The following is a 12,029-nucleotide window of genomic DNA, read 5'->3' as shown; positions in this document are numbered from 1 at the left end:
TTCAAAACGAGTGCGAAAGAAAAATATTTCTTGAAATGATACTCAAAACAATGATTCCAAAGGATCTAAATGACTTGAACCTATGAGACTGGACTTCAGGGTATGGTGTGATCATGGATGGTAATGGAATGCATTGTTATTCTGGTTCACATTGGAGCTCTACCGAATCCCATGGAGAAAGAGCTAAGTTTCATTTTAAATCAGAATGAGAAGTGAATCTGGAGGATTCACTGCGCGTAATCGCAACATTGGAAAATTAATTTATCCTAGATGACTGTGAGCCATTATATTTTCAGTGCTTTACCTAAACCAATAGCATGTAGCACTCTCGCAAACAGGTGTGCATCAACATGATGAGAAATCCACTGACGACCACACAATTCAGCAGAAGCAAGACAAGACAGACAACTTATGAGCGAAACAACGCTAAAGTCATAGCGAAATCATGCAGCATGTGTTCGAATGGCCGTTGCAAACCTAAGAGCTCTTGCAACAAATTTCACGCCACATGACAAGCCAAAGCGCTACACCAGACAGCACAACATCAATAACAGTGTGTCAACACGAGTGTCTGGATTGGACAGAATAGAGCCATGTTAATCTGTAGATGGAATGTGTCGAGGGGAAAGCAGACACTCTACAGTATGTGTGTATGGTATTTTGAGATGTTATACGTCCATGATTCAACATAACGAAACAAGTTAATCGGGAAGTGAGATCAATAGTCTTTATATACTTCAGAATTTAACCTCCACTGTTGTACGTCTCATAGTAAAGATACCAGCTCAGAGTTATTAGGAAGGCAGATCGTGTGTGTCGAAAGAGTCGTAATGACATTCATTTGCACTTTTCCGGAGAAGCCAGAAAACTTGAGTCTGGATGTTTGTACCACTATCTTTATTCTGCGTTTTCTGAATGTGTACCCAGCAGATTAACAACTGTATCGCCTGACAAGAATCTCGTTGAGAAACTGGAAGGTCTTCCTACAAAAAGTGCTACTAACTTGTGGTGGCTGACTACTAGGACACTTACTGAATACACTCGAGCAAAGCTACTAACATTTTTGTCCAACTTTTACGATCACGGTTGTGAAAACATCACATTACATTACTGCACTTAATGTACTACTATTTGGCCACACGGAAAATGGCAACTTTAAGGTATCAAGTATGTCTCACATAAGGAATATATACATCTATCAATTACATTAATTTTGATGTAAGTCTTACTTAGGGATTGTGAAATTTTTCCACTCCTCCACCGACATGTTGGCACTTTTTCTGCCAGGAACGTGGCACCAGTGATCAGGAGTCTGCATTGCAAGATAGAAAACATTTACGCTTATTAAGTTGACACATTGGCCGATGAAATTGAACACGATGTTGAGCCTCGTCTGAAATTTTCCTCTTGATCCAATGGAGTCGAGCACTTCTTCAAAACCTGGCACGACCATGGCGTTTATGCTGCTCCCTGAAATCCCGGAGACTCCCTGAAAGCAAATATCACGCCTATAGACTAACAGTATCTATGTAGTTCTGGTTTGTTATAGTTGAATAACCGTTACAGAAGCACACAATACCGTGATTACTATTCAAAACATCATCTCAAAGAGGTCACAAATTTTCTCCACACACGCTATCTGAAGCTAAGCGTAGAAGGAAGTGATGCTGTCTTAACTGATTAACTAGCAACGATTGTGCTAAGTCTAATAGTGAAATTAGTGAAAATAAAATTTTACATCACAATATTAATATCAGGGTTTTAGTTGCGACCAACTGAATATTTCTGGGTAAAATTCGTTGTTCGTCCTGTGTCTATCGTCCCACATGTAACTCAGCTCTGTCCAGACTAATGTATAAGCGATCATCAATCCTTTAAGAAGAACGTTATGGTTTCACCGCCAAGAGCTGCAAATAAATATTTACGTATTATAACTGTATCAGTTATTTCATATTCTGCAAACAAAGGGAGAGAAATTACGAAATTTGTTACATGTTTAACTGCTAATACAACGCAACCTGTTCTACATCTTGAGGACAACTCACATTATAAGATGACACACACTTCAGATATCTAAAGAGCTTACATGGCGATATGAAAGCTATGGCGTAGAATAGCATAAAATCCGTCGCAAGACATTAAAAATGTACTATCTTGTTTTCCCCTGACACTGAAACAGAAATACGTTGTGTAACCCCCAGATCGATGTATAATCAAAGTTCTGTGGATACCACAATTAAAGTTAACAAAATTTCACATATACAAAAATATATCAACATATGTCAAAACCATTCGTTACTCACAACGAATGTTGTTTAATATATGTAACGTACCCACGTAAATAATGCACTACTACAGGAACAACGATGTACGTAATTACACTAGAAGAAAAACGAATTTCATTACACCGCATTAAGATTGTCTTTAGCACAAAAATGGGTGATCAGTGCTGAATCAAAAACTTTTCATCACTTATCCAGTGATTAAAATGTTTGACTGAAACCAAAGTAAAATTTGATAACATACGGGAAGAGATTGTACTTCACAACTGACAACTGCTTCTATTCCATAGCAGAATTTATATTATTGTAATGTGAATATGATGGTGGGTAGCAATGCTGGCCCACATATCTTTTTCTACAAAAAAAAAAAAGAACCCTTACAAACGTGGAGACAGTAAGCATAGATAAATAGATAAAAATTGATTAGTGATATAAATGTAAATGATTGTGATTTATCGTGAAAAATGAGCCTTCACGTATGAAACTAACTAATTGTGCTATAGCATTCAATGCATAAATTCTTAAGAAGATATTCATAACTGTGACAAATTCTCCTAGTTATGTGTGATACACCACGTGTACAAGTTAGGATATTAGTTACAGAAATCGTAGCATAACTTTTGTTCCTCTGGTAAATATAAATCAGCTCTGTTGTCGCCAGTATGGAGAAAGCCTCGACACTAAAGATTGGAACCAGGCTGTACACATAAGACTATGACTAACAGTTTTTGGTACATTTGGTCACAGGTGATGCAATGTTGATTAAATGGTTTGTAGACAAGAACAGAATTGACCGCAATACAGTTTTTATTATTTCATATTTTGGTAATAACACATCTCGCCTTATTTAAGGCAATTTCAGAGTGGCCTAAAAAGAAAGCAAGAACTGTTTTTAAAAATGGCAAGAAACTGACTTAAAAAAAACTTTGAACTAACGAAGAAAATATTAAATCGAACATACTGGCACAATAGGTGTTAAACACAGGGTGTCATCGTTGCAAATATCTTAGCGGGAAGACATCGCTGACAATATGTTATGAAAATTACGTGTGCCACTTCAAAATAAAAATAAATGGCCTACAATAGCAGTTAGTAACCAGAAGCCAGTGACAGATCTAGTCCATCGCAGACACCTATACATACATCAGAACGAAAAAAAACCTTAAAGATGCAAAATATATTAAGTACATGGGGAGTTACGTTTAAAATACATAAAAAACCTCAGTCAGTTGTCTTTGTCGAGTTTTAAGAAACTTCGAGCAGTGCGCTATTAGAACAAAGGGAACCAAAAGACAGACAAAAGGCCATTCATGGATAGTAATCTGCTAATGCCTCTAAACTACATCCTTCAAAATGTGGAGGCAGAAAATTACTTGCATAGTATATAGCGCTGTCCTAACGGCCCCGAAAATAGGTTCAGGTGTACAGAAATGCATCAAAAAACGTAAACAAGTGAGAAATGCCATTTAAAAATTTCTGGCCGTGCAGACAGTACTTGATATTGGACCACAAGAGTTTTATAGCCGGTGTGAGATGCTCACAGCAGATGGCGCTATGGGAAGAGAATTAGGACAGAGTTCCGCATAGCCAAACGTATTGATGAGTAACAGAAACTAACAGTGTAAAAATCAGTAAAATCCCTTATTAAAATATAAATAATATAGTTATATAGCTGAGTTTCAATGAGCAGGGGTGAATGATGCTTTAAGGAACTTAAATATGTAAAGTATACGCCATAATTACGCGGGGTAGTAAAAATGTATGAAAGTAACTTTGGATGTAATTTTTAGTGGATTAAGCAGAATGCACCGAAATCGCACAACCGCATCTCCACAAGTAAAATGTTAGGACATAGGTACCTTGAACCGTGTTCCACGATACCTAGAAGACCGAAAACAATGAGAAGCGTCAATAAAGAATCTGAATGATACAAAATACACTTAATTAAAACGCATGATACTAAGAATACAAAATTGGAGAAAAAAGATAAATACTTAAAGGAACCCAGAATGCGGGCACGCAAATAGGCCTCTGGCAGCTGTACGCCACACTATAAAAATCATAGCTCATAAGATGAGGTGCAAAGGTATATAAGTAACAAGCCTGTGGAACAGAGCAAAAAAGCACGAGGTTGCACCCCTCTAAAAGGTGATATCCCTGTGATAACTACCTACGCAAAAACTATTGTCTGACATTATCGAAGTATATTTGATTCCTTCTGGACAGCTGCCCGTTTAATACCCTTCTGTACGTGTTTTCTACGTGTTTGGCTATTTCCGCTTCTTCTAAAATATTCATGTGCTTGCCTCATTTAGCGTAATGGAGAATTCTGTAGGGCAGTGGTCGTATGTCCATTGGACTTAAGATGTACCGCGAAGGATGAGTTGTGTTTGACTTGGTATTTCTTGTTCAACGGACGTTCATGGGACCAGGTATTAAAAGTCCTGTCAGGTAGGCCAATTTTCGCAGCTTGACACGTATAGACTCGAGACGGAAAACACGTGAATTTATTTAGGTATCTGATCCTGCTCTGCTGCTCATTGTGTATGTTTCTTGTACTGAATACTGGTACTTGCAGAAATAAACTACTCGCACGTTCCCCAGAAGAGACAAGGCAGATCGTAGGAGACATTACCTAAAAAGGAGATTTGTACGTGATTATTTTCGAGATGAGAAAAATTGCTCGAAATGTTAACAAGCTTTCTGGGCAATCAAGCCTTTACAATGGAAGCACTATAGTCATTATTAACGGCAATGTGTTTTAGGTTTGCAAGCTGATGGCTGTGCCGGAATGTGGCAATTCCGCAATCCACGCATTGACAAGGGGCAAGCGGGTGGCCAGAGGACGCTGGGACAATGGAGTTGCACGTGGTTCCCTTTCTCCAGACGTCCATGAATATTTCACTATCTACTAAATGTAGAGGCAAAGAAAGGTAATTTACTACTCCATCTGGACCTATATTGTTACGAATGATGTTCAGTTTAGAATGGAGCGCATTAAATTCATTAGTTAGCGCAGCAGTCTCAGAAAGACAGCCATTAAATACAACAACTATGGAACCAAAACAACGTCTGTGAAACGGGATATTCTGACACTCTGATGAGTTCTTGTGGAAAAATTCACTCTCCAGACGGTCAAAAAAACATTCGCCAGTAAACAAGCAGCTGCGCACAGTGAAAAATTGCCTTGCCTGTAGATATGGTCGTCAAACGAAAAATTACTATGCGACTGAGTCACAAGAGCCAAATCATCTCACTAAATTCCTCTAAGATCATGTGCTTATTGTTGAATTTTCATGTATGATAAGGACAGTATCCTCCATAGGAACATTTGTGTATTGCTTTCTAACGGGTTCAGAACCCGTAATTTCGGTAGCTGACTATAAGGAGACATGTACAAAGAGCCTTTTAAACGCGTGGTTAATTCTCTTGCGTAAGGGGGCGAAGTGTGAAAATCCGATCCTTATTTACCATTCCCCTCGAATATATATAATGCTTTCTCAATATGGTCCTCACGGTATGAAATAAAGCTTCATTATGGCACCTTTCGCCTAGTTTCTTGTTTATTGACTTTATCGGCAGATAATCGCCGCTATGTGCTAGTTCACGGATAGCTTTTGCAATAAAATCCCTTGCTTCCCACGCTATTTTTAGACTTTCGTCTTTGCTAGAGCCAGTGAGTCGGGGCGGTTTTCATTTTAGCGTGAATGCAGCTCGGCGGGCGCCACTAATTACTTGAGCTTTCGATATCTATCATGATCATACGTCGGGAGCTAGGGTCTTTGGTCGAGGAACATGTTGTGGGTTTTTGGCGGGACCTGCGACGGCAGTAAGCTGGAGGGCAGATGGATGGCAAGATGTTACTTTCGGGGCACTCCTGCTGTCCGGTAAGGGCCTCGAGAAGACACGAGTGGTTAAATCGGTTGGAGGGAAGCCTTGCGGGCTGAATGAAGAATTGTTAGCAATGAGTTGCGGGAAGAGCAATATATGCTGCGTGTAAACTAGTCGGCAAGGTAACGGCTAATTCTGCAAGCCTAAATTTCATGCAGCTCGAAGACAGCCTGTACGGATTGGAGACAATAACATCCCTCAATGTTCCTTCACAGCTGGGTGGAGTTTAGTGTTGTTTCTCTTTGGTACTTGTTATCGTAAGGTCACATCTGTGTTAATAAGGAATTGGACCAGTGACATTAAAGTGCCTCCGAGTGGCTGCGAGCTTTGTCATCGGTCAGTGCCACTGGTGTTAATTTGTTGTTCCACACCATATTCTGTGCTAGTGTTCGATCACTTTCTTTTACAAAATGAGTTGGTGAAACTGAAATTCTAACATAGCCTGTGTCGAAGACAAGGAGCCCGTTTTACATGAGTATGCTGTAGTAATTGAATTTGCAGTCGCTGATATTTCACTTATTAATTTGAAGTAAGTTTAATGAATATCAAGCTTGTAACTTATTTGTTTAGTCGCTTCCAAAATAAGTACCAATTGGCTGCAGTCTTAATATTTCATCGTTTGATACGTGCCCTGGCAGAGTGTCACCAATAATCCGGAACTCTTGATCTGTTCAATACTGCGAACTCACCAAGCACAAAAGCTATGAAGCGTGTTCTGAAACACAAGGTTCCTCATCACTATACTTGCTCCTTAACTACCGTTTAAACCTTCCAGCCTTATTGGTAGTTCTAGACCGTGTTAAGCTTTAAAGCATTTTAATTATGAGAATGAACTGTTGAGTTTTTCCTTTTCATCCGCAGTAATTGGCTAAGTCTACTTTTTGCGAAATTTGCCTGCTTGCTACCCGTTGCCTGTGATAGCGCCTCCTGCATTTGCCAACTTATCGTGTATTTTGGAGTACTGTGTATTCATTTAAGGGTCATTGTCTGTTTCTGCTGGTGTGTCCCTGTTGGGGGTCACATTTGAAGTGAAGCTGTCTCTGGAACAATGACTTAAATGCATTATATGGAAATTGAGATACGGAACATCAAATAATTGACGTCGGGTTTTCATTCACTTCAGTCTCTTCTATATGGACGAAATTTCTGTCAAACAGAATCGACGTATTGCTGTTTCAGTATAAATGATGCTATAGTGTACTATGTACGGCTTACATACTGACTTGATCTAATAATACAGTACCACACTTCAGTTGCTTTTCCATAGGTCACTGTATAATACGAACAAGAAAAAGCCATATTACACATTTGCCTATTAAACAGTCGTTAAAGCTAAAAGTAGTGCACTGAGACAGTAGACCAACAAAACATATGTTTATTCGACATACATGAATAGTTCTGAAAGCAACAGTTCACTGTAAAGGTGCTCTGAAGGCTTTACATATACCAACGAGCATAATACATAATAAACTTTTTTGAAAACCTAGTATTAAGATAATCATCCACAAAGCGAAAGAAATGCTTTTATTGAATTACAGACGTAGCCTACATAGGACGCAACACCGTCATCAACAATGATGTGCCACAGTCTATGCATGGTTACTACCGATAATGTGAGTGTCGCTTCCTGAGTAGCCCTTGTCTGTCGCAGATGCGTAATAGTCGACAGTATTCTTCAGCATTTCTGCATTGTCGTCTCGAAAGAACATGAGTAGGGAGAAGGTATCTTTCGTCTATGCATCCTTAAAACCATAACTATGTCCGTCTTACACATTGGAAATATACATCCATGATTCTTCGTTTGGAAAGGATTGAATGTTAATGCATAGCTAGACGAGACGGAAAACGCGTTTCCATTGCAGTACAAAATGACATATTATTGTATTCCAAACACTGCCTTTCTCATGGGCATATCTTTAGACGGCTTTCCTTTGCGCAATATTAGTTACTGAGTGCAAATTTCTTACCGGTTTTCGGCGACACATAACACAGTCCTGAATTTCTCTTCTTCTTCGCGAGCACTTTTTTCCACTTCCTTTGTTTGAATTTTAGGTTTCCTTCCAATTAGATGGTTCTCATAGTCACACTCTGCACAGTCACTACTCGTAGTTTGCTTACACTCACGATTTACTTCCTATGTGTTTTGCAAACGTAAATTCCATGGTACAGATATCCCATTACTGACAAATACTGTACGTCTCAGCAGAGAGCACACGCAACTCTAGTACCAACGGAGTGGAAGTTGGTTACTGGCAACGGCGGTCGATGGAGCACCGATTTGAAGCAGCACGACCCTAAAATGTTTCTAGAGGGCATTGCGCCTGTCATAGAGTAATAATTTATGAGCACAAAGACTGATTCGTACAGATGCAAACAAGATGCAATTTCGGCGGGAAATGGAAAAAACGAATTAATGTCTTCTCAACTTATCTTGTATATTTAGCGGATAGTATATTTATTTACGGGTCATTGCTAATGTCTCTGCTGGTGTGTACTAGCTGGGAGCAATTAAATTATAGGCCTTCCATGTTTTCTTCTTGTACTTTGGAGGATTGTGTATTTATTTAAAGGTCATTGTCAATGTTTCTCCTAGTGTGCACCAGCTGGGAGCCACGTTTTAAATTCTATGCCATCTATGCTTTGATTGTACTTTGGGGGATTGTGTGTTTTATCTCATAAGGGAGTTTATTAAAGATAATAGACTGTAAAGGACTTTCCAACGGCAACAGTCTGTAGCGTAGCTCTTTATTCTTTCAGTATTTTGGGTGGACGTTGTCCATTTATGTAATGTGATCTGGGAATTGATGTGACATTAGGTGGCAGTCATATTAATTCATTTGACTGGAAAAGCTCAGTTTTTAGAAGTCGCTTGCAGCCACATCTAATTCGTGTGTACTGTGTATTCCTGGATTCAGGCCCTGTTCTTAATAGTATAAACCGTTAAGGACTGTTTTAAATAATACTGTTCAAGCCCTCTAATTATTGCGAGCGTTGTTTTTCTATTTGACAAGTTTTTTAACTTGTAATCGTAATGATTGTTGTTAAGCAACAAAGTGTATTCCATGAAACAACGAATGACGAAATATGTGGGTTTAATCTTCCATGTGTTTTTCCTTAAAAATTATCCAGTCCTTGTTTTGAGATATTAGCCAGATTTGTCTGTTGCTATCTTGAAGTCAGCAACTAATCCTGGGCTGACACTAACGACCTACAACTCATTCATGACCCAAAACAGCCAGCATCGTTCAACAGCAGAATATGGAGAAGGGGATATAATCCTGACAACATCTTTGTGAGTAGGAAGTTGGCAGCACACTGCATGAAGCTTGTTGAAGAACCTATCCCAAGTACACAACACAGACCCGTCGTTTGTGTTGTGAATGCCATGGTTAAACCAGAGGAGGTGCCTTTCCGAAACGGTTATTCCTTAAAAATTATCCACTCCTTGTTTTGAAATATTAGCCACATTTGTCTGTTGCTATCTTGAAGTCAGCAACTAATCCTGTAACGGCTCTGTCACCTAGGTTCTATTAAATACTACGTTTTACTACTTTTTCGAGTATTTCGGTTAGTTTCATACTAAAGGAAGTATCGATGAGATTAATAACCGATTTTGAAAGAAGCCTTCATTAGAAGGCGAAGGGAGCCTATTGGGCTGAGGATATTGTTTGCCTTCTAGCTTACGGTTATATCGCTGTAGGATCAGCTGGCCTTCTTCCCAAATAAGTACATAAAGAATTATCTACATTACATTAAAAATAGTTGCAGTGAAATACGCACCTTTATCTAAGGCTTTTAAATAGTCCTTTTTCACATACAATTGGCTAATTTCATTGGCTATCAGTTTCGAATCACATTTGAACATAATACGACATGGTAATTGAAAATTGTATCCTTTATGGAACTTAAACGTATACGTAGGAAATAGATAATCATAGAAAAATGGTTTGTTGACTTTAATGTTCGTCGGTGCATTCATGGTTTTATGTTTCAAATATGGCAGTGGTGACGCCGCCCCTTTTCTCTAGCCATCCAGACAGACTGTTATAGAATTTTCCCCACGTCATGACGGGATGAGACAGCAACCAGTGATAAATGATTCGAAGAGATAAACAGACTTTATTATTGTATACTTTGCCAATAACGCGTTTCACCTTGTATAGGGCATCTTCAGATTATCCTATAATGAAATTACAAACTTTTTTTAAAAAAACGATGAGACTGTTTTAGTGAATCTTTGGACTATTAAGAAAAATACTAAAGCAAGGCCTGTGACACAGAAGGTGTTAAACCTATAAGTCACTGTCCGAGCAAATGTCTTAGCGGGACAACATCGTTGTCAGTATTGTAAGAACATTGCGTGGTGCCCCTTTAAAATAAAAATAAATGGGATATAACAGCCGAAATTATTCAGAAGCCACTAGCTGGTCTGGTCTGTCAAAGACGCCAGTACACACAACAACAAAATAATTTTAAAATGACTTTTTCTGATACACAGGAAGTCACGTTTAAAATACGTGAAAGACCCCATTAGATAGTTAGCCTTGTCGAGTTTGAACGGACTTCATGCTTAATCGTATCAAAATTAAATAAACCCGAAACTAGTCAAGTCCTTACTTGCCGCTACTCATTAAGACCGATTTATATAAGCACATTTTAATATTTTTAGATGAATTTATTGGTTTCACACTGTTAGTTTCTGTAAATCAGCAGTACATTTGACTTCAAGGTAACTCTGTCCTAATGCTATAACCATGGCGCCATCTGATGTGAACGGCGCACACCAGCTACAAATGCCTTGTGGTCCAATGTCTAGTATTATTTGTGTGGCCAGAACATGTACAACGGCATTTCTTATGTGTTTACATTTTGTGATGCATTTCTGTAGGCCAGAACCCGTTTTCTGGGCTTATGGGATTGCGCTATATACTCTACAGGTTGATGTACTGCTTCCCCACTTTGAAGTATGTAGCTCAGAGGTATAAGCAGATTAGTCATCTTCAATGCCATTTTGGCTATCTTTAAGTTGCTCTTATTTTAATAGGGCACTCACCGACGTCTCTTAGAACTCCAAATTGTCGACTGTCTACTGAGTTCGTTAATGTATTTTAAACGTGACTTTCCGTTCACTCGACAACATTTTACATAAGTAAGTTGTTTATAATTTTTGTTCTCTTGTGGGTATTGCTGTCTTTGATGGACAAGATCAGTTAACGGCTTCTGAATACCTTCGGTTGTTATATCCCACTTATTTTCATTTTAAAGGGGTACCACGCAATGTTTTAAAGTACTGACAACGGTCTTTGCCTGCTAAGACACTTGCATGGGCGGCAGCCTATGTGTTTAACACCTGTTGTGCCGGTAGGTTGACTTTAATATTTTCCTTGGTACAACAGAGTTTTAGTACATCGGGATCATGACATTTTGAATAACAGTTTCTGTGTTCTTTGAGGCCGATCTGGATGTGTCTTCAATAAGGTGAAACGCGCTCTTGGCGAACTATAAAATAATATAGCCTATTTTGAATCCAAGGCTGTTTATCTCTTCAAAATATTAAATTATTTATAGTAAAATGTACCAAACACTCGTAGTAATCGTTCTGTGTATACAGTCCGGTTGCTGTATCCACCCGTCATAAATTAGAAAAAGTCTGATAATTTTACGACTTTTCTTTATTTGACAACAGGTTACTCTGTACAAATGCATTGTATTGAAGTATGTAGTTATTTTTATGGACACAGTAAGTGCGTTTAGTTCATGCTCGTATTTTCAGTATGGTGTCATGGCATTTTAACTGTTTGAATCTGTACTGTAAACTACTTACGTGAGAATGTGACATCTCATTAACTTAGCTTT

The 12,029-nt window shown here is 38.6% G+C and overlaps 1 protein-coding gene across 1 annotated transcript in view; it reads right to left on the bottom strand.

The window, feature by feature from the left end:
* LOC124788478 (solute carrier family 22 member 7-like) overlaps positions 1-1,453 on the bottom strand; it is a 39,026-nt gene extending 37,573 nt beyond the window's left edge. Inside the window, exon 1 of the mRNA XM_047255748.1 lies at positions 1,230-1,453. Within this exon, the coding sequence (XP_047111704.1) occupies positions 1,230-1,453 (224 nt within the window). The remainder of the gene's footprint in view (positions 1-1,229) is intronic.
* Between the last annotated feature and the right edge of the window lie 10,576 nt (positions 1,454-12,029).

Source organism: Schistocerca piceifrons, chromosome 3 (genome assembly GCF_021461385.2).
Source record: "Schistocerca piceifrons isolate TAMUIC-IGC-003096 chromosome 3, iqSchPice1.1, whole genome shotgun sequence".
Classification (NCBI taxonomy): Eukaryota; Metazoa; Arthropoda; class Insecta; order Orthoptera; family Acrididae; genus Schistocerca; species Schistocerca piceifrons.
Note: the sequence above shows the minus strand (reverse complement) of the source record. Positions and strands in the feature narration are given on the sequence as shown.